Source organism: Ursus arctos, unplaced genomic scaffold (genome assembly GCF_023065955.2).
Source record: "Ursus arctos isolate Adak ecotype North America unplaced genomic scaffold, UrsArc2.0 scaffold_12, whole genome shotgun sequence".
In the NCBI taxonomy this organism is placed as follows: domain Eukaryota; kingdom Metazoa; phylum Chordata; class Mammalia; order Carnivora; family Ursidae; genus Ursus; species Ursus arctos.
Window position 1 is genome coordinate 31,256,938 of NW_026622786.1, and position 23,294 is coordinate 31,280,231.

General features: G+C 50.1%; 1 protein-coding gene across 1 annotated transcript; it reads left to right on the plus strand.

Moving 5' to 3' along the window:
* The first annotated feature begins 8,805 nt into the window (after window positions 1–8,805).
* Window positions 8,806–13,601, plus strand: BARHL2 (BarH like homeobox 2). Its single transcript, XM_026497453.1, has 3 exons — window positions 8,806–9,430; window positions 11,277–11,502; window positions 13,289–13,601. Exons 1-3 carry the CDS (start codon window positions 8,806–8,808, stop codon window positions 13,599–13,601), a joined length of 1,164 nt encoding a protein of 387 aa, XP_026353238.1.
* Window positions 13,602–23,294: the final 9,693 nt, after the last annotated feature.

Genomic DNA, 23,294 nt, shown 5'->3' on the forward strand with positions numbered 1-23,294 from the left:
GGTCGGGTCATTAGAGCTTCGCAGAGCCGGGCGGCTGGCGGGGGGTGGGGTGGGAGGTGAAGCGAGAGTCCGGATGCAGGTATCACCTGGGCTCCCCGGCTGGGCTGGACGTGCCTCTCCCACCCTCGCGGTGGGACGGGGTGGGGGGTAGGCTCCTTCTCGGGTTGCAGCAGAGGGGCCTGGGCAGGCCACGGACAGCGGCGTCCCCGCACGCCGAAGCCACGATTCGGCGGTTCAATACGTTTTCACCCGGATTAGAGGCAGAGGCTGATGGCTCAGTGTAAATGTCACGCAGCAGCTTTTAATAAAGAAATGTTCAGATTGTTAGATTGCGCGGTACAGTGTGAGTTCTGTGCCCCCCCTTCCCAATCCGGCTCCAACCTCACCACCCCCCTCCATTCCCGAACACACATCACACCTCGTCGCGCGTTACAAATATATTACATATTCAGAGTGATCTCGCCGCAGCGCCCGCGGGAGGGGCACTCTCCCCGAGCTTAACATCCGCCTAGCTGAGGGCTGCAGGACGCCTGGGCCGACCACTGGCGCCAGGAGGAGGAGAAAGACCCAGAACCGACCTGCTCCGCTGGCGCTTCTTTTACACTCCCACCCCCTCGAATCTCGGAAAGAAAATCCCACTGGGAAGAGGGTCCTAAAAGCGCCGAGCTAGGGGGCGGGACCTCCAGTTCTCGGCCAAGGGGCTCCAGTTAAGAGTATTTTAATTCTTTCACATCGGCCCTCCCAAACCTTAAAAAACCTAACCAATTGAAGGCACACACACGACAGGGGGAAAGGTAGCAAAATCAATCCGCCGAGTTCAAAGAGCCGAGGCGCGGGAGCTGGCTGCGGGGTGCTAGGCGCTGGGCCGAATGCGCAGCAGAGAGCCCCATCGACCCTGCGGAGACGGCGGACCCCACTCAGCAGATACCTGGCGGTGTGTGTGTTGGGGAGGCGGCACACCCTAATCCATCCCACTGCTTGCCGGTCTCCTCTCCTCTGCCAGCCAAGAGCCGCCCATCCTCAGAGAGAAAAATGTGAGTGTGGGCACATTACGCACCATTAGGGAGACACTACAGTTTTAATGTGGCCTAATTAGTGCCGCTAACCGAGCAAATATTATTATATTGAATAATGATAATATGATGAAAATATTAATGCTTTTGAACTTTGCACGTGGGAGCCGTTCCTTCGGTTCTCCCGGGACACCCCAAGCATGCTCCGACCCACTAGCAGACGCCGTCCGACGCATCTCTGGGAAGGCAAGCCCACAGGCCAGCTGAGAACATACGTGTGTCATCGCAGACACATTAACCACACCCTGGACCACGCCACTTATCACCCGCCACGCAAAAGACCTCCTTCTAATGGCGTCCTCTTTTTTCCCCCCTGTAGCAGGCGGTAAAAAGCAAACCATACAAGAGTCCGCCGGGGTCCCTCTTCAACTGAGCTTCTTCTCTGCACCCCAGGAATGTTGCGGTGTGCGCGCCGGGTGTGTTCTGCCTTAACTAGGGCCGCCAGGCAGGTGGAGTTTCAGGAGAATGACCCACTTAATTAGCATTTAAATTCACAGCCCCTTCTTGTTGCCAAATACTTCTCCCTTGGGAATTTGGTGAAAAGTAGGCATTTAACAATTAGGATATGCGGAAGGCTCCTCAAAATAGAGATTCAAATTCTTAATTCTCTTAGCGAATTTGGAGGATCAAAGCCATGAGGAAACGTGAGCGGGTTGGCTGGGAGACACTTAAGTGGCTGGAAATGGTGTGCCCGCGTCCCAGATGATTAGCACACCCACTCCCCCTTCCCTTTACGCACCCCACCCCATTCTTATGGAGACCAAGAAGACAGAGCCGAGGTGGCTGGCTGTCCTGTCCTTGCTGCCTGAAGACAGGCCAGTTCTTTTCCTGGTTGCTGGGCTGAACTTGGGCAAGGGCCTAAGAAGAGCGTTCAAAGTAAAGCGATCGCTCTGTCAGGGAAAATGGGGATGAGTGGTCCTGGCCAGAGAGCGCCCCCTCTCGGGCTGAATTGCTCCCTGTCCCTGCTTGCGGCTCATAGTTCGAATTCCTGCACATTTTTGGGAGCTCCTTCCGGGAGGCAACGTCCGGGTTAGCGGATCCAGTGGTTCACCGACGCAACCCCTTCTTCCCCGCCGGGTGCGTCTGGACTAGAAATCGCCTCCTAGACACTTGTCCAGTTCATGAAGTCCCAGGACAGGGGCGGGCTGTTCCGCCTGGGTGAACATTAGAGTTGGACGATTCTGTAGACCTCAGTGGCTGCCAGAGCGGTCGGAGACCGCCCCACACCTCCCTAGGTCTGGGAATCCAACCCCGCCCTCACCAGAAACAGGAGCCGGTGCGGGGAGCTTTCAATTTGTTCCAGTGATGGCTCTAACTTAATAAGGCGATTGATTAGCGCTCAAAGTGCCGTTTTAATTAGCCGCTTGTTAATTAACATCGCAAATGAATTTCCCCTTCTCTGATTGGCATCTTCGCCCGGCGCTCTGAGGCTTTCGTTTCTCCTCTGCCTCCGCCCCTCCACTCACTCTTAACCTCAGGAGTTGATACAAGATTCAGCTACCTTCCTGAGCGTTATAGGCCTCAGAATTCTTTTTATAGTGGTATGTGGCGGTGTCACCCGGGGGTCCTTTCATTTCCCCAGGAGCTGGTCTTCAATGGACAATAATTTAGGAGGAACGAAATAAAATCTCCTCCTCCCCCCATCCTCTTCCAACCGCCTCCACTTTCTCATCTTCTCTATCTCCACTCCTGCCTCTAAGGAAGACTTTCACCCTCCACATTTGGAACCCTAGAAAGAAGAAAGGAAGCAGGAGTAGAGGAGGGGAAGTTGTAGTTTGAGGAGGCTGGACAGTCTCTTGGGATCAAATCAAACCTGCTGCAAAATTCTGCTGGGGAGGTCTGTAGGCATGCACAGTCAGTCAGTTTCTGCTCCCGCCAAGGTGCTCTTCCCGAAGCAGAGATCTCTAGAGCCAACATTTGCCCACACATTACAGCCCAGCTCCATTGTCAGGAGATTAAAAGTTTGGACAATCTGTGGACATTTTTGCACCATTAATACTCTTAGCTACCATATAAATCCCCCTATATATCCCTCTACTTGGGATGTACCTTTTTTTTTTTTTTCATGACTGAAGACACACTTTATTTCCTTCAGGAAGCCTCTGTATTCCCCCAACTCCTCCCAAGGCAGGCAGGACTCCCTACTCTCTCTTTTGCATCCCCAGTGTAGAAAGTTCATGTTGCAGCCCCACGGTAGCAGGCCTCGTGGCATCTATGACAATTCCCATCATGTTCAAGCTCCTCTCAACCCTCTGAGGTGGGCTAGTGTCTCATTCCCAAGCACCTGGCATAGAATGTACATACAACAATGTTTACTGATGGAGTGAATGGACAAAATGAGCGAGGGAAGGAAGCAGGGAAATCAAATATGGTTACTGTATGTTGCCTATAGCTGGAAATAACCGCCACCTTTGCGTTGTTCATTTGCCAATGTCTTGCTTCACATTTTGTAAGGAGCTTTTACAGAGAAGGTCTAATTTGGTCATCACAAGTTCCCTATTCTACATAAGGCCTGGTTTTCCCTTTACTAGAGAAGAAAGGTGGTCATCAGAAAGGTTAAGTGCCTTACTCAAGAGCATGGGAAAGTGGCAAAATGAGATTAAAACTCCCTCTCCAGCATTCTTTCTCTACATCTCCACTGGCCTTCCTCCAGGTCACTCTGGCACAACACACATCTCACAACCCAGGGAGAGCCAGCTTCACTAGATCTCTGCTAAAGTGCTGATCTTTAAAGCTGTGATGAAGCTTATGGCACTCATAAATTTTCTTACGATACCAGAACTATCTCTCAAAACTTTTGTTCCTCTAGGACAATTAAAAACTACAAAGACTATCATTTTAATTTACTATTCTGTTAAAACAGTTTTCAGTCACCTTATTCTTTTCCATCTACTTTACCTTCCTCTCTCCACTCCCAATCTCCACTCCCCTGGTTTCTGTCTATTTAAGGGACTCAATTTCAGTATTTTCATCTCTTTCTCTTTGCTACATTATGTTTCTAAGCAAATATGCATCAAGTCCTTAAGCAGTTGGAAATATATTTATATACTGAAAAGAAAAAATAAAGAAAACTTCCGACGTTCCCGTAGCTTTGAAATGTTGAGAGGTCACGCTACCATCAGGGAGCCAGCCTTAGAAGAGGGAGAGCTTATTTGTGCATCTTGCATCTTTCATAGAAAGAAACAATAGCCGGCTTTCTTGGCTCGGGGCTCTTAGCGCCGCCCAGTGGAGGGAAGCGCCTTTGCACTTCATTCCCGTCAGTTGGCATTGTCATCATGCGGACACTCACAAACGTTCAAAATAAATATGATAGGAAGAAACACCAATTCCAAATTCTTCGTAATCTATAAGTGCATTTCTTCAAAGTTCACTTCCTTTAAAAAACTGATGCTCCAGTTTAAATGCAACCCCAAATCTCGCTTGTTAAAGCGAACGAAGGAGAATATATGTATTAAGGAACAAAACTTGTTAAAATAAATTAATGTTTGAATCATTATTTGTGGTGGGGAGGGAGCACCTTAAGTGGTAATCAGGACTGACGTGTCCTTCAAAGCAGAAAGGAAAGTTTGTTCTCAATTATCCACATTTGGCAAATAAATGCTTTCTGTGCAAGAATTCCAAAATCTTCCAAAAATTAAAGACTTTCTTTCTTCACGTGTCTTTTTTTTTTTTTTCAAGGAAATGAAGGCCTGAAAGTGGAAGATCATTTTCAAACTTATGTCGCTTTGGGGACTATATTTATTTGTATCTTAAATTCAGTGGTAAAATCCGACATTAAATCCAGTTAATGCATTTCTTTTCCCCTACATGAGAATTGAAAATGTGATTAGTCTACACCCTATTCTATTTCTGAATTTATATTTTTAAATAAAAAGTTAATTATGTTTGCTCCGCTAGAAAGTATATGACTTCTTGGGCATGTAGATTATATATACTCTCAGGGAAAAAAAAATAATGGCAAAAGAGGAATGGAGAAAAAGAACTCAGAAAAGTTAAGAAACAAAAGCTCAGCTCTGAAGAATTTGTTTTTCATTAAGTTTGCGATCTGGTCTTTGAGTCTCTTTTGGATATTCAGGCCACCACTGGCACATTCTCTCTAGTAGGGACCCAAAGATCGGAGCCTTGATGAAAGTCAAGGTTATATTATCCCCTCACAATTGAGATGTGGAAAGCTTTTCTCCTAACATCCCACCCAAAGAAACCTCCTATGATCTTAACCTTTTCTTAAGAAAACATGATCTGAGACCTTTACAAGGTGGGGCCTACTGGGCTTCCGTTTTCTTTGCTTTAGAGTTTTCATAAAAGGAACACTACTCTTCTAAAACTTCACCTTTCTCTCACCCTTTCTTTTTAGATTTCATTTTTTTCACAGGGTCATATTTCTATCTCCCCTGCTAATGTTGTGAATTATTCCAAGCAAAAAATCCTGTTAAACTGCCCAACACAAGCTGTGCGATCAGCCTTTTGAGCTCTTGAGTCATTTTAGGCGTCGGAACAAAACAAAAACAGGCTTAAATGAATTATTTATCAAGGTCGAGAATAACTGATTTGTGCAGTGCTGGATCTTAAATTTGTTTTCTCCTCCTCCCCACTTCCCACCCAGAATAGTCAGCGAGGGAAGTGCGGGTGGAACCTCAGGTTTGGGAGGAAACGCGCTCCATTTAGGGAGTGGTAGGTGATGTCAGAATGAGAAGAACCCTAATTGACATTTGAAGGCAGAATAACGTGTAACATACACCTGTAGTCTCGGGCGGTCCCAGCGCCCTTCCCACAGAAGCCAGCTGTGCCAGGGGTGCGCCAGGGTGTTCGTTCGGCTCCGCGGGCTTGAGGGTGGGACACTTCGGCCTTCTGGAAGATAGATGCCCGCGCAAGTTCCGGGCCGGTGGTTCCGAAATACCCGCCCGCTGGCAGGCAGAGGCCGGGTTGGCAGGCTCCCAGGAGGGTCTGGTCAGTGAGCAGTTGCCGCTCCAAAGGCGACCGACTCAACCCCTCTCCAGGCATCATCCAGGCCCTCTGCGGCTTCCCAGGCCAAAGGAGCTCAACCCCAGCCGGCGGGCCGACGGCGCGCTCCCGAGGGGCTCCCCGCACGCCCTCCGGCCCCCTACGGCCTTTGCCTGGGGCTCGCCCCGCGTCCCCGCCTCGGCTCACCAACCCCGGCTCCTCCGCCAAACTCCCCTCGCCTTATGAGAAAGGCGAGAGCTGCCTGGATCGTACATCTCCTCGCCTTGGTCTTTTCTCTCCCTGCTGTTCTCCTCAGAGACAGACCCGTGAAAAAACGGCACAAAGATAAGAAACAGCTCAACACACCCTTGAAATAGCGCGGGCTTTTTCTGGGTCAAACACAGAGAATTCCCTAGGAAAGCGCAGGCAGGATGACTCTCCCACCCCCACCTACCCCCTCCCGGACCGAGGGCTCACACGGGTGCAGTTCCGACAGAAAGCAGTATCTTGTCCCAGGAGGTCTTTTGCCTCCCTGACAGCACCCGGTCCCCCGTCCTCAACGGAAAAAATCTGTTCCACAGAAAGGGACCTTCAGAACTGCAACTAAACCCCAGATTTCGGCCCAGCCCTTGGAGACTGTGCAGGCCATTTTCTACCATCATTCTGCACCTAGTCACGGAAACGTTGCCAGCCACTCAGATTCATAGGGTTCTTACAATGGTAATTTGGAGTAAAATGTAACTCAAAGAACTTTGAATCATTCATTAGCACCTTATAATTACTCTGCTAATTAGGTTGACACGGCACTTAATCAGGAGTAATACGCCGTCTTGTCACTGGCACTTCCCATTACTCTGACATTCAACAAGAGACAGGTTGGAGACGTCCTAGAGAAAATAATGTAAGTTGATACCCTCCGACGAGGCGTCACAGTCATGCCACGCTCCAGGTCCCAAGTGGATCCACAGTGACTGTTGCCTTTCCAAATGAGCGGCCGGATTGGGGGGGGGGGGTGAGAGGGAGAGAGGGAAAGAGGGAGCAAGGGAGAGAAGGAGAAAGGGAGAGTGAGAGAGAGGGAGAGGGAGGGAGGAGAGAACTGGCTGGTGGTGAGGCGGAGTGCGCGCGGCGGGCCCGCCACCTGGGTTCCTGAGCCCCGTGCCAGCCTGACAGTGCCGCGGACCATCTCCGCTCTTGCCACTAGAGAACGCCTCGGGGCATTATTTACCCCGCTCGGGAGAAAGTGTCTGGCCGGGCATTTCTTCCAACATGGGCCCTGATTGGTGACCAGACTGCGTCCGCGGTTTGAAGCAGCAGGCCCCTTTCGCCCTACGCTTCCGCGAGTGCCGGGTGCATACGCTCCATTCCCCCTCAGGGACCCGCCGCCTAGAGGGCCACAGCTCGGGCGCCTAAGCTATTTGGGGGAGAAATCAGAGCTTGGACTCCGCCCGCCCACCCAGAGGTCCGGCTGCTGGAGTTACTTTCCCGCGGATTCCTTCAGGGATCCCCTTCCTCTGCTCTGTGTCCTTGGACTATACAAGCGCGTGTTAGGGGATGCTGCGAGGGCGGCCGCGCTGGAGTCGAAAGGTAAGCCGGCCAGATTCCTTTCCCCTTACTGTCCTCTTTCTCCTCCCTCCTCGGACTTCTTAGGAAAACGGACAAATCTTTACTTCGTGGATTTTTTGTTTTTAATTCTACCCCCTCGGTTCCCTTCTCTAGTCTACCTCTGCTCTCCTCTCCTCCCTGACTTTGCCCTCACGCGTGATTGTGGACACCGGGAATCACTGTAGGACTAGGTGTTCGGCTTTGGGCTGCAGGCAAAGGGTTGAGCAGGTTCTCAAAAGAGCAGCGGGGCCCGAGCCGCGCTCGCTGACGGGCTCGCGAGTCGCGCGTCCATTGGCTCCCAGTACGTCGGCGTCGCTCGCTCGCGCGGGCGCGGCCAATGGGAGCGCGGGGCTCGGCGCGCGGCCTCGGTGGCGGGGGCGCGGGCCCCGCGCGGCGCGGAGAGCGGCGGCAGTGGCCGTGACGTCACGTGAGGGGGTCGGCGCCGCCCGCTAGCAGCCGGATTACAAGCGAACGCGCCCGGCAGCGGCCGGAGTCGCTCGGCGCCGCGTCTCCGCCGCCTCCTCCGCCTGCGCCCGCTCCTTCTTTTCCTCCTCTTCCTCTCGGTCTCGTGTTGCCGCGACCACCGCGGCGGTGTCTGCTCCGCAACTTTCCAAGAAAGTTCAGAAACTCGGCTCCAGGGCTGCCGAGTCGCGCGCAGCAGCCACCTCAGGGAGCGGCCCGGGAGCTCCGAGGGCGCGCGACCGGCTGGGCTTCGCGGTAGCTGTACCTGCCAGGTCCGCTGCCGCCGCTGCCGCCTGGTGCCAGGTTGTGGGCAGACCCAGGCGGCGGCGGCAGCGGCAGCGGCAGCGGCGGCGGCGTCGGGGTCACCTCCCGCCGCCTGCGTCTTCGTCTGAGTCCCCTGCGCCGCCACCGCCGCCCCCACGTGTGCGGTCGTTCCTGGAGCGCAAGCTCCGTTCTTCCTCAACAATTTTTGTAACTTTCCCCCTCTCTCTTCCTTTCTCCCCTTCTCCCCACCCCTGCTTTATGAATAAGGAAAGCAAAAAGTGTCGAAAGTGTCCACGGATTGCCACCCCCCGCTTATCCTTCCTTCCCTTCCCGCCCCACTTTTTTTGTTTTTTTAAAGCCGCGACAACACTGTTTAGTGTTTATTTTGTTTTACGATCGATAGCTTCCTTTGCTTGGTCGGGGCGGCTGCTGAGCGGCGAAGTGGCGTGGACCTCATGTAGAAATGACAACAATGGAAGGGGCCAGCGGGTCGAGTTTTGGAATAGACACGATTTTGTCCAGTGCCAGTTCGGGCAGCCCCGGCATGATGAATGGAGATTTCCGCCCGCTCGGCGAGGCCAGGACCGCGGATTTTAGGAGTCAGGCCACTCCGTCCCCCTGTTCGGAGATTGACACCGTAGGAACGGCGCCTTCTTCTCCCATCTCGGTCACCATGGAGCCCCCGGAGCCGCATCTGGTAGCAGAAGGGCCCCAGCATCACCACCACCGCCACCACAGCCAACAGCCGCCGCCGCCCGCGGCGGCCCCCACGCAAAGTTTGCAGCCTTCTCCCCAACAGCAGCCGCCGCCGCCGCCGCCGCCGCAGCAACCACCCGCCCAGCAGCTGGGCTCGGCCGCCTCGGCCCCCAGGACTTCCACCTCTTCTTTTTTAATTAAGGACATCTTGGGCGACAGCAAACCTCTGGCGGCGTGTGCACCCTACAGCACCAGCGTGTCCTCTCCCCACCACACCCCGAAGCAGGAGAGCAACGCAGCACACGAGAGCTTCAGGCCAAAGCTCGAGCAGGAGGACAGCAAAACCAAACTCGACAAGCGGGAAGATTCCCAGAGCGACATCAAATGCCACGGTGAGTCGCGCCGCGTCGGCCGCCTGAGCCATCTAGCTGCTTCTCGTTCTCTGGTTCTCGGTCTCCCCTTCAGACTCCCGCGAATCTCTGCTGCGGAGTTACTCCGGGAGCTTCTGGGCCGATCGCTCCGCGGTCAAAACCTGCAAGCGGGAGGGAGGCCTGGGCGTGCGACACGAGGACTGGCCCAAAGTTCGGCTTATTGTTACATTGCCACCTCTCAACCTTCACCGCCATCCTGCTCCTTTCTTTGTTTTACTTAATTTCAATTTATTAGCAATAGAGCGGAGGCGGAGGGGATCTGACCGGAATACTTTCGTTGATAAAAGGGAAGGACTGGAGATTTTTCTAGCTGAGACCTGGGGGGTGGGAAGGAGGGGAGGTGGGAGAGAGAAAGGGCTTAGCTAGCGTGGTGTCTAGGGGTGTGTTCACAACGTGGCGTTTATTCTTTAATGGAAATTATTTCAGTCCCCCTACACACCGCATTTTCTAAACACCGTCACAGGAATCATCAGATTTGATGAGGAAAAAATTTCCGAGTTGATTAACAAAGCAACTTTTTAAAAAATTAGATTGTAGCTAATATAGGGAAGACCCTATGGTAAAAATTTATAATCAGTTTTTCAGTTTTTAAAATACCCTTCTTGCTCCATGACCCCAACTGAATATTGGTATTTCAGTATGATTTTGCTTCCCTACAAGTAATTGGGAAATAGCATTTATGAAAGTAAAATCTTATGGAGTTGGATTTATTTATTTTTGCAAAATCAGAAGATAGCAGTTGAAACTGTGCGTCAACTCCCTTTTTCCATTTTCTCCACAATTTCATAAGGAAGTGTTCTGCTTAAAAGAGTTTTAACATACCAGGAGAACTCTTTTTTTCTTTTACTATTAAGTTTATTACTATTATTAGTATTAACCTTTGCCATCTCTGGGAAAGATGTGTGCTGACTATCTGAAAGGTAGGATATTGGCTCCTCATTTTACTATTATAACATTAGCATAATAGTGCCCAAAACAGATGTACAGTCTGGTCTGGCGATTTTTTGTGCACCAACCTCCCCAGTGGGTCAATTAGAGAGATTATTGTTCTTCCTGCAGGGAAGATCAAGGAGCGCAGCAAAAACGGGTACAAACAGAGAGGGATTGACATATCGATTTCCCAGCATTTCAGCAAAAAACCAAAGTTGACAAATAGAATCCGGAAATCTCTGGGCTGTCACCTGGATGGGCTCAGTGATTTTGAGCTCTACTTGGTGTCTGGGTGACATATTCTTTCTGAAGCTTTAAAAGACTTGACGCAAGCAACTGCAGAGAACTTGATTCCACCATTTCCCAAGTGCATCTAAAAAGGGAAAGCAAATGCCTGTAACTTCCAGCAAACAGAAAAAGCAAAATGAAAAGGGTGCCCCTTCCTCAAAACGAAAAACAAAAAACAAACCAATAATGGAGTAGAAAGATCTTTTGAAAAGTACCAAATCAGAAAAAATAAAGTCATAGTGAAAACAGTAAAGGAATGGGACAGGATCTCCAACCCCCCCCAGTGAAGGACACAATAACAAAAGGACCCTATATTGTAAAATATTTTTTTATCTTTTTAACTTCCAAAGATGAGATCAGACAACCTTTGAGAACACTTTTAGGAGCTCTGCACAAAGTTTCAGACTCCTTGGCCAGAAATTGGTCCTCTTCCTCCATATTGGCTAAGGTCCAAGTGTGTGTGTGATGAGGGTGGCGGAGTATGGTCCCCCAAGACCCGCAGCTGGCTTGGGAATGTGGAAGTGTGTGGAGGAGGACACGCCACCCTTCCTGTTCCACACTATCTTACTGGCTGTGGTTTCTACTGTAGGAACAAAGGAGGAAGGAGACCGGGAGATTACAAGTAGCCGAGAGAGTCCCCCAGTGAGAGCCAAAAAGCCTCGCAAAGCCAGAACAGCTTTCTCTGACCACCAACTCAATCAACTGGAGCGTAGCTTTGAGCGGCAGAAGTATCTGAGTGTGCAGGACCGCATGGACCTGGCAGCTGCACTCAACCTCACGGACACCCAAGTCAAGACCTGGTACCAAAACCGCAGGTAAGGGATGTTGTGTGGGGAGCAGAGGCATCTGGCCGTCCAGGTCAGGACCACCGCGCCACTCTTCCTCCCTCCTGGCCCCGGGAGACTCTAGGGACTAGTGGGCCCCACAGTGGGCCTCCGGGGGCTTTCAGGCTGGAGCAGAGATTAACCACACCCCCAAGGTGAGAGGGATTGTAGGCAGCTGGAGTTTGGAACATTTTGCACTTCTGAGTGTCTTAGCATATGCTACTTTTCTTCTCAAACCCGAGTTGCTGGAATTCCTCCCCCCACTTTGCCCCCAAATCGATCAAGCCACACCTTCTCAAATTGAGACATCTGTGCAGCTGACACTCAGGTCTGGAGAGCCTGTGCCATGCACCCTCTGGGCCTGCCCCCGGCTGGTTCCGAATGTCTACAGCTGGCCACACAGCCTGGCTATTTCGATCCAGGAGGAGCTGCCCCACTGGCCTCAGCTTAAATGTCCTTGCCTTGGCTTCTGAGGCTGCCAGCCAGACATCCAGACTGAGGGTCTGTCCCCTATATTTGTCACCTCAGAGCCTGCCAGGAACCACTGCCTCCATTGAGAGGAAATTCGGAACGGGGTTGGCAGCACTTGTAGGCCCCCGAACTGTAGAGCGAACCCAGGCAAGTTGAGGCTGAAGTTGTGCTGTGTTTCCAAGCCTGGCAGTAGACACACTTGTCTCGATTTTTTTCTCCCCCTCCTTTTCTCTCATTTGTCTTCTAATCGTCCATAAGTGCAGTTGGAAATGCCCATCCAGTTGTCATCTTTACCATAATCTTCTGTCTCATTACATACGGTTTCAGCCACCCTAATTCTGTCGGAAAACATTAGTGTCATTTGTAGCCAATTTAAAATGGGTGACATGTTTATTAATTTGGCTGAAGCTGCTGGGTATGGATGGCCCACCAGCCCTGAGTTCCTTCATGGGGCATTTGAGCAAAGGCCTGTTCGCCTCTTCTTTCTAGCGGGGTACCTTGTGGGAAGGAGGAGACCAAGAAAAGCTGATCACAGGTTTTAATTGTTACTCTCTCTCAGAGGAGAAAATAGCTTGAAATGCATTCCCCCCTCCCCGAAATGGCCCCGAGGTGCTGTCACCTTGGGAGAGCCCTCCCTCAAACAAATTCCATTTTGAAACCTTGGTGCCTTCCTTGCCCCAACCCCCCCCCCCACCCGCCGTAAGGTCCTGTCAGGCTGAGGAGAGGGACGTGTCTACACAGCTCTGGGGACTGAGAGGGACAGGGTCCAGGGCCCAGGAGTCTCTATGTCCTTTTGTTTATGGTTTCTTCTCACTCGGCCTGGAGGAAAGGGGGGGCAGAGAGTGGACACTGCGGGATTGTGGGGGGCCACTTGGGGAAAGGAATTAGAGGAGGAGGGAGAAGACCACCTATAGAAAGAGTAGTCTCCGTTGGCCTTCAGGAAAGTTCCAGAATTTAGCCCAATTAGAAGGGGGCAACAGCAGAACAGAGGATCAGAAAAAGGCAGCAAAGCTTATGGAATTTATGTCTGAGACATTAAGGGTGTAATTTATGAAATTGACTTGAATTTGGGCCATTCCGTGAGCAAGAGAGTGGGGAGGAGGACTAGGAGGTGTGGTTCATTCCTGGTTCTCAGAACTCTCGCAGTCTTCCTGTCGAGAGAGAGAGAGAGAGAGAGAGAGAGAGAGAGCGAGAGAGAGAGAGAGAGAGAGAGAGAGAGAGAAGTCAGGAGAGGGCGAGAGAAGAGGTCTGGGTGCCTGGCGTGTGCCTACAGCCGCGGAGTGCATGCACGCCCGCTTTTTTTCAGGACCAAGTGGAAGCGGCAGACCGCGGTGGGCCTGGAGCTGCTGGCCGAGGCGGGGAACTACTCGGCCCTGCAGAGGATGTTTCCATCGCCTTATTTCTACCACCCAAGCCTGCTGGGCAGCATGGACAGCACTACGGCCGCCGCGGCTGCCGCAGCCATGTACAGCAGCATGTACCGGACTCCTCCCGCACCCCATCCCCAGCTGCAGCGGCCCCTGGTGCCCCGCGTGCTCATCCACGGCCTGGGGCCCGGGGGACAGCCGGCCCTCAACCCCTTGTCCAACCCCATCCCAGGCACCCCGCACCCCCGGTGAAGAACGAAGGACTGACAGCGCTGCAGTCCCTTCCCGTCCCGTCCCCTCCCCGACTGACCGGACAGCTGCCCCTCCTCTCCCCGCACGGGGCCGCATGGCCTCTCTCGGGAATGACCCCGGGAAGCGGAGAAGTAAGAGAAGAAGCCGCTCACCAATGGGAGGGGGGCCCCCAAAGAGGAGCCAGCCCTCCGCTCTCTAGCTCCCCACCCCCAGAAACAGGGCTGGAAAGCTCCCCACAGCAGTGTGACTGGCGAAAACGCTGACCCCATTCAAAGTGCGACCTGTAAGTGAAAACATCAACAAAAACAAACCTCAAGCTCTTTTTAAAAATGACTTTAGGGACAAGCAGGAGGGAGGGAGGGGGGAGGGGTAAGGAGGGAAGAATGAAGGGCACGGAGAGAAAGCCGCCGTAGAGGCAGAGAGAATTGTAGATGGACAGACAGCCTCAAATTCTGAGGCACAGGGTGTTGCTGTGGACATTCCGTCTGCCCTAGAGAAAAGAGGAGGGTAACTGAGAACTTTGCACTGATTTCTCATGACCTTTTTTCTTTTGGAAAAGTGGCATGCTCCATAATATGAAAAAAATGTACATTTGAAAGACTGAGTGATAAGTGATATATCATATTTATTATATGTTGTCCAAAAAAGAGTCACTTATATACGTTAGTAAAACATGATTTTTCTTTTCATGTCTTTTTGATTCAGTAAAATAAATGCTTAGACAAAAATATAGATTTTTTTGTGATTGAAAATTACAAAAATAAAGTTTATCTTTTTTTAACAAGTGATGAAATTCAAGGGAGCTGATTTTACTAAAGCAGAATGTACTATGATGAAATGCCTGACTTGGTTTAGGGAAAAAAATCCCTCTGATAATATTAGGAATTTATAAAATCTGTAAAGACTTTGGGTTGACTTGCATAAAAACAGCTCCAGTTTTCATGCTGGTCTCTTCCGAGCCGCTACTTGATGTGTGAATTCCTTTCTTTTTAAATGGGTGATTTCGGAGCAGCCCTCTAAGCCAGGGGTGAAAAAGTCTCCGGTTGTAGGCTCTTGGTGCCGGCTAAGTGGGCGGCCAACTTTCCCTGCTCCTGGCTTGCCTGGCAGCCCCAGCTAAACCGGGTCTGTCTGCCCTTCCTCCTCCTAGGGCTCTTCCCCGGGGCGGTGAGGGTCCCCAGCGCGGGGCAGTGGGCGGGTGGACGCTCCTCGGGCGTCACAGCTGTTCTGCAGCGCGCAACCCGGCGCCCACGCGCCTGGACAGCCTGCGAGCGGGCGGCGGCAGGGAGCGCAATTAGGACGCCCGGGGGACTCGGAGAGGCCCGGCTAACTAACCGTCGTTGCGTCTTTGATCCTTGCCTTTTCATTCCCCAGCGGGCACCCGGCCCCCAGCTCGGGCCGAGCCTCTTGTCTAGTGAGTTCGTGTGCTGGGATGCCTTGGAGCAGGAATCCGAGTCTGGCCGCGCCATGCCAAGCTTTTTATCAGCATCCTTGCAGGAGTTGGGACCACAAAATGAAAGGCCCTGCCCAGAGGGTGGAGGAGGTCCACCGCCTGCTCTAGGAGTGTGTGTGTGTGTGACTGGGTGTGTAAATGCTCGTAGCACCTCTGCCAGGGCTGCAGGTGTACCCCACCAGACTACATAAGGAAACAACTGAACAGGGGTTCAGTTCTAGGGCTGCTTCTATCTTCTCCAGCCCCAGGGTCATTTCCTGAAGAGCCAGCGTCAGATCCCCCATCTGGGTATTCTCATATCTCTAGCCTCACTCCTGCCCTAGTACAGTGTCAAAGGGATAAAACACACAGCTAAACACACATCCAGACCCATCCTCCAACTTTCTCTGATGTGGAAACTTTTAGAGTTAAAAACATTTTTTTAAAAATTGGAGTGCTGTGGGAGTGTGTATTGGGGAAGGGTGGGAAGGAGGAAGGGAAGAAAGAGGTGAAATCCAGGAGGAAATTGCCTCGGGCGCCTTGATCAGACCTTGGCTAATTAGGGAGTGGTTTGCAGATTTCTATCTAGCTCATCAATTTGCTTTAAAAGTGGTCTTGGTCTTGTTTGATTCTAACAAAAGGGTCTGGATTGGCCCTTCTCATTTTCTTCCTGCTGAGCCGGGCAAACTCAGACAGCTGGGTTGGGCTGGAAACTGGGCACCGCTGTGTCCAGCAGGGAATGCCCAATGCCTGGGCACTCTAGCAGACTCACCTTGTTCCATCTTAGCTGCTACTGGGTTTTACAGTCAAGTTTAAATAGTTCAAAAATGGTCTGCCTGGGCCTAAAAAGGCACTCTCCAGGGCTGGGGGGAGGGGGCGGCTACTGCTTTTGCCTGCACTTGTCCCAGAGCCAGTCAGCTTTGGGCACAAGAGGGACCTGGGAAGTCACTGGAGTTCACACATCACATATTCCCTATGAAGAATGACCTCAGGTCCAGTTGGGAAAAACACATAAACAAACCGACAAATACAAACAAGGCCGTAGAATCCATCTGCTACCAGCAGCCAGCCAGCAGCTCACCAGCCACTCTGGGGGAGCCTGCCTGCTGTCCCTTCACTCTCAAGGCTGAACTTGGACTCCCTAGATGGACAATGCAGAGGGAAGCACTGTGTCTATAGAGACTAAGCTTTCTTAATTAGACTTATATTCCACTGTATCCACCAGAGTCCGCCTAAATTTGCTTTTCTTCAAAGTCACGTTTTCTTCAACCCCCTAAACTGGGTAGCTAAAAGTGCGATTCCCCTCTAAATGTGTTTTGGTTATTTCCTGTTGCACAGAAGTTGGCGAATTGGCTGTTGGGGGGTGGTTGTTGTTTCAGGAGGAAAACTGAGCAGCCGAATTTCTTTTCATTCTTTTCTTTCTGCTGCAGTACTGCAAAGGGCACCTCAGCAGGTGCCCTTCTGTTCAAACGTCCCCAAACTACTGCTTAAAAGTCAAATGCAAACACATCATTTTCCTCAAAAGGGGTCCCGAGGAGTGCAACCCCAGGTTTCCTGAAAAGCAAGGAACAAAGATAACAGGCAAAGGTCTTTTCTCATGGGAGATGTGGAGTCAGATGTGGAGGCCCAGAGGACAGCTGTCCCTGGGAGCTGTGCTCCTTTTCTTTTCCCCTAGTTTCACTTGGTGTCTGACGGGCACTCCACGGTTAGACTTTATTTGGATTGCTCCTGTGATTAAGTTGGGGACTGGCAAAACGGGCTTGGAGTGGCAATCTACTTCCTACAGAAACCCAGGAAAACGAACTTGTTTCAGAGAGGTGTTTGAACACCCACAATGACCCCCTTAGATTTGCCCACCCCAGTGTCAGCTTCGGGACCCCAACTAACCTAAGAGAAATCTGTAGTGAGCGTGAAGTGAAAAGTCAACTCCCTGGCCAGCAGCCAGCCAGTCTAGTCCAAACCAGCAATTTTCAATGAGTTGTAAAGTAACGATTGCAGCTTGTCTCTAGCCTCCAGCAAATATACTACCACCTTGTATCAGTTTATTTTTGCTCCACCCCTTAAAATGAAAGCCCACACGGTGGCAAATTAGGCAGCGGATTTCCTCTGTTGCAAATAAAACCCACTTACCCTCAAACCAAGACTTCCCTCCTCCTCTCTTCCTGCCATCTGACTTCTTGCCTAGGCAGCCCTTCCCCAGGAGTCTGCTGAATCCCACCTCCCCTCTTTAAATGGGTGGCTTGTGAGTAGTTTGTTTTTTTACATTTTTAACTTTCTAAAAATATTTGGAAAAGCTCTCCCCAGGGCTAAGGAAACTTTAGTTCCTGTTAAGCCACGTGGTTACAAAAATATACTGGAAGAGAGCTACTTAGTTTTCTAAAAAAGCCAGGCACGGCTTCAAGTCAACATGCTTGGGAAGAGACTGACTTTTCACTACTGGTGGGAATGGGCAAGGGCAGGGTGGAGACTCCAAGGCGACTGATGTTTCCTGCATAGCTCTGAATCCTTGGTGAGGGAAAGCTGGCTGTTGCCTTGGCTGTTGGCTAGAGAGGTGTGGGCAGAAGGATGAGTGGGGGCTTTCCCAGGATTTACCCCATGGACCCTGGAAAGTGCCTCTAGGCTCTTTGAGTCTCCCACTAGGTCTTTGTCTGGTCCCACTTTCTTGGACAGTTCCCAGCCTGCTTGATCCTTTCTCTGGAGTTGGGGCGCATGGCTGGGGCCCACTGGCCCTCCCTTCTTGCTTCTGGCAGGCTGAACACCCCCAGGGCTGAGTAGGGGTAAGTGTGTAGCGTTGAGGGTGTGTGCTTTCAGAGAAAGGGAGGTGTCATTGGCCTCTTGCATTGGAAAAACAGGTCAGCTGCCTCAGGACGATGCGATGACCCAGAAGGGACTTTTTTCTTCCCCTCCTTCCGGCTGAATTTTGAAGGTCTTTTTCGGTCTGAGCGTTGCTGGGTGGACCGTCTTGGCCAGCACGGCATTCTCAGCTTCTTCTCTGCCTCTCCCGGTTTCTTCCCCGGGGCCTCGCTCTCCCGAGTTCTCTCTCCTAGCACCACAGACAGCTCCCAGGGCGCGCGGTGGAGCGGAGCTCCGGGGGCTGCCGGGTTCCCTGCAAAGCCTAGGCGACCGCGAGGGGCGCGCCGGGGAAGGGTCGACGGCGCCCTCGGGGGAGGTCCGCGAGGTGATTACAAAGAGCCCTCCCTGGCAGCGTTTCCCGATTAGCTCTAAGTCCAAACAGGGTCACATTCCAAAGAAGAAAATCTTCAGATCAATAAAGTAATTCAAAAACCCAAAGATCTCGGGGTAAGTAGTGCTCAGTGACAGATCAACTCTAAACCGTCCCTATTTAATAAGTTCTTAGTGGAAGCCGACTGGGGAGGAGCGGGGCCTCAGGTCTGCGGCTTCGAAGCCCTTGCGCCGCGGCCGCAGCGAGGTCGCCAGTGGAATCGCTCTAAATGGCACTTTTTACTTCCTCCGCTCGCGCTGCGCGGACTGCTCCGCGAACCCGCCTCGGCGGACGGAAGCTCAGGAGAAGCGCTCCCAGCGCGGGTGGAGCGGAGGCCGAGATCCTCACCGCTGCTCCCAACCCCGACCTCCTCCCGGTAGTCCCGGGAGTCTCCCGGTTGCCGCCACTACCCGGTCCAGGACAGCGGTCGCCTCCGCGGGAGCTCCAAAGAAAGAAGAGGGCCTTCCAGCGCGCGAGATTGAACTTGATTTACGATAAAAGGCCTTTGTCACTTTGTGGAGCTGATGGTTCCCGCCCCCCACCCGCCCCTATCTCTGGCCGCCAGACTTGATTCTTCAGTGCAAGGGCCCTAGATGTGGCGGTCCTCCCGCTTTCTGCTAACGATTGGCGCACACTGCAGCCGCGGTTTGAGTCGAGGCTCCCAGGGCCCGCCGCAGCGCTCGGGCTCCAAGCGGGGTACCCCACGGTGCGCGCCCCAGCCGAGACTCTGCGCTCTTCCGCCCCAGGACAGCCCCGCGGCCACAAGTCCCCGCACCCGGTTACCGACCGTGTTTCAGGGAGGTATGCGTGCATTAGGACAGGGACCCTATAGAGCAGGGACAGGAGTCCAGATGCTTTCACGATCGGTGCTAGGACTGGGCCTACAGAGCAGGGCCCCTCTCACATCTCAGTGGGCTCGGGAGAGAATATGAAGGCTTCTCCTTCTCCGATAACGATAATAAATCTTTGCCCAGGTGGATGCCCATATCTGCATTCCGCTCCATTTCCACCTCCCCTCAAAAGGCCTCCTGGCTGCAAATGACTGCCTTCTTCAGATTTTCCCCCAGTTCTTGCAGCCAACTCCTCTTTGTTGATTACCTGCCCCTTCTCCTTTACAGTTGCAGGGGTGGAAATGCTAAGTGGAATTTAGGAGCTGAGAGACTTGCAGTGTCATGGATTTCCTACATTTTGAAGGTTCTGGCGCCACTGGGGAGCCCCCAAAGCGTCTGGGGCCTGGAGGAGAAGTGTTCCAGGGTGTGCAGCTTTACCTGAAATGGGAGGGAAAGTTTTCTATAGAGCAATATGTATTTATAATGCCGCCTCAGGAGAGAGGAGTTAGGTATTGGTGGTACTTTGTTTCTCCAGTCCTGTGCGACAAAATCAGAGTGCTCATCCTGAAGAACTAGTCTACCTAATGTCGACCTTAAAAAAAAAAAAAAGAGGCAAGCTCAAAATTGTCAAAAAGATTAGTTTGGGAGTAGCAGAGGAATTGCAATTTGGGACATGCTAATTGTAGCAAGCTACAGGCAAGTGTATTGAGGGTTTGGGGCAGGCCATATTTATGGGCAGAGAATGTAAAGAGGGGAGAGCACAGTTAGCATCTGTTAAAAAAAACAAAAACAAAAACCGGAGACCAGCTTTGAAAATTCCCTGAGCAGACAAAACCAGTCCAGTCATACAAATAAAGCTCAATCCAGCTTATTTTGTGAGATCAACCGTACCTGGGTCATTTCTTGTTCATGTCCCTGGAAACCATAAGCAAAAATTTCCCAAGGTTGATAATGAAGCAACTCCTGACCAACTCCTAATCAACTTAAGAAAATTCCAACATTATCAGTTTTTTATAAATCAGGAGATTATGGGAAATCAGTCTCTCAGCCCCTAAATTTTGTTTTCCTGAGCGCACATATATAAGATTTTACATTTTATTTTATTTTTTTAAAAGATTTTATTTATTTATTTGACAGAGAGAGAGAGACAGCCAATGAGAGAGGGAACACAAGCAGAGGGAGTGGGAGAGGAAGAAGCAGGCTCCCAGCGGAGGAAGGAGCCCGATTTCGGGGCTTGATCCCAGGACCCTGGGATCAGGCCCTGAGCCGAAGGCAGACGCTTAACGAGTGAGCCACCCAGGCGCCCCAAGATTTTACATTTTATATCCTCTGGTTCCATGTTAGATTGAAATTCTTTTACATTTCCCCCTTTTGATCAAGATCTTTCATAGAAAGTACCATTGATCAATTATGTCATTCAGGTGTTGCTTGTTAATTTCTGTCAGAAGTATAGTTCTTTATAGGTGGATTGTATTGTATGTCCTATGAAGGTGAGAAGGACCATCCTCAGGTGTCTTGTCTCAGGGAGGAAGGAAATGATATGGAATTTCTTTGGGCTCATTTGAATAAGAGGATTGAAATGAAAAATCTCAGTTATGTCCCTCTAAGGTGGACCATTTAGTTTCCATGGTCAGTTGAGTTTCAGGAAGGGTCTTTGAAAGGAAAATAATTTTATTTTGTACATACATTTGGGAAGAAGGTATTTGTTTACTAATACAAACCAGTAGAAATTTAGTTAAAAAGATCAGACTGAGGACCAAAAGCCCAATGATAGTTATTGATTGAAATATACCTCTCAGGGCGCCTGGGTGGCTCAGTCGGTTAACTGTCTGCCTTCAGGCTCAGGTTGTGACCCCAGGTTCCTGGGATCCAGCCACATTGGGATCCCCACTCAGTGGGGAGTCTGCTTCTCCCTCTTCCCCTGCCCCTCCCCAAGCATGTGCTCCTGCGTTCTCTCTCTCTCTCTCTCTCTCAAGTAAATAAATAAAAAATCTTAAAAAGAAAAAAGAAATATACCTCTCAACCAGTTTCCCAATTGTCTATGTTAAATAGATTGCAAATGTCCCAAGTTCTGGGAGGTTGGCCAACTTCTGCTAGCAGCTTGATACTGTCTTTTGTTATTTTTAGTTCTTGTGTTATTTTCCATGATTTATTGACATAAAAATAACATTCTTCTCCAAGTAAGGTGAAGGATCTCCCCTGTGGAGCAGTGAGGAGGTTTAGGGCTCTGTGGTTTTGTAGGATTACTTCCGCAAGGCTATCTATTTGTGTTTGTTGATATTCAAAAGCTTGAATAGAAACACTGGAAGTGGTAGACATGACTGTAGAAGGATTATGAATTGCTTTTTCAAGGTTTGCTATTCTGATCTAAGGAAAAAAAGCTCTGACAAAAGCATGTCCCAAACCCTTTCTGTCGACCATAGGGTTATAGCTAGGCAGCCACCCAAAATTATAACATTCCCAGTTCCAACATGTCCTTTTAAGTTGCTAAGAGAAAGACCCCAGAGTAGGTATATAAGCAGTAGAAGGAAGAGTTTTTCTAATTTTGTCATTAAGGGTGAGGGTAATGATCCTACAACCTCCGTGCCAATGAAGGGGAAGTGTAGAATATATGTTTCTTCCACATAAAAGAAACACCCAGTGTCTTCTAAGAGTAAGGCATAGTTGGGTCCCTTTGTCCAGATTCTTATTCCTGGAATGAAAGAGGAAATTTCATGATCATAAATAAAATTATTTATACAGAGCACATGATAATCTGGTTTATGAACATTACGGGAATGGTTATGTGGGCATCTTAAATATCTATAGAAGTGGAAGAATGTATATTTGAAGCAAGGTTTTGGTGGAGGGCAGGAAGATATCTAGGGGAAAAGTAAGTTAAGTTTCCACCATTCATCAGACTTTTGGTCAATTCCCAATGAAGTACCATTGAGTGAGAACATATTAGCTTCCCATTTTGTGGTATTATTATGTTTTTCATTGCCTCACCATAGAGATATATTAATGGAAGAGATGATATGGTCTTCTGGATTCCAATTAGGAGGTGAATTCATGTTCATTTGGATCATTTAAAATACTATAGTCACAAATATTTAATGGGAGATACCCTAGAATTTTGCCATTTCTGTCATTGTTTTTGAAACATGAAGAAAAAATTGGGGTAAGAGTCCAGACCTGAGTGAGAGATAATCCTTTATGGGTGGAGGCACCCAAGGGAAAGCCATAGTATTTGGTACCAGTCTTCTAGAAGGAAGGACATGCGTGGCTCCGAAGTTACCAAAGGAAAATCCTACATCTTTACCAGATTGATTTTGTCATCCTTCTAAACATAGTGGCCAGGCCACCAATTCAGATTTATCATGGGTAATATTTGCTCTGACACAAATTTAAAAATCAATAATTTTAGCAGAATCAGAGAGTTTTTGTAATGTGGGGATGAAAGGATATGTTAAACTTCTAGTAAAGGACAGTAGAAAAACTAAAAGAACAGTCAAAGGCCTGAAAGACAATGATTTAACTAAACATAGAGTAATTTTAAAAAGAACAGGAAATGGGGCGCCTGGGTGGCACAGCAGTTAAGCGTCTGCCTTCGGCTCAGGGCATGATCCCGGCGTTCTGGGATCGAGCCCCACATCGGGCTCCTCCGCTAAGAGCCTGCTTCTTCCTCTCCTACTCCCCCTGCTTGTGTTCCCTCTCTCACTGGATGTCTCTATCTCCATCAAATAAATAAATAAATAAAATCTTTAAAAAAATAAAACAAAAAGAACAGGAAAGTTTTATAGGTATGGTCCAGATATCTTGAGAAAGCTGTCCATTCCAGATTCCATCTGCTTTAGTTCCTAGAAATGTTCAGTTCCAGGTCACCCATTGGTGTATAGGTTCATTCAGATTTGGGGGCTTTCTTTACATGTGATACATGAATCCCAGGCAACTATTCCTTGAAGTCTGGCTGCACAGGGATTAGTTAATAATACAAGGTAGGGACATTTTCAGCAAGGTTGAAGAGTCTTTTTGGAGATGTCTTTTCCAATAGATAAAATCTCCAGGCTATAAAGTGTGATGTTTGATGTCTTCATCTCCAGGGAGTGCACTGTTGAAAGATTGTTCTACCAGAATGTGATTATTCTCTATGGACTTGATCGGGTCTTTGCAAAATTAACGTATACCCTCTCCTTTGTTAGTTGTGGGTTAAAAGAACCAGGGGTTATGGG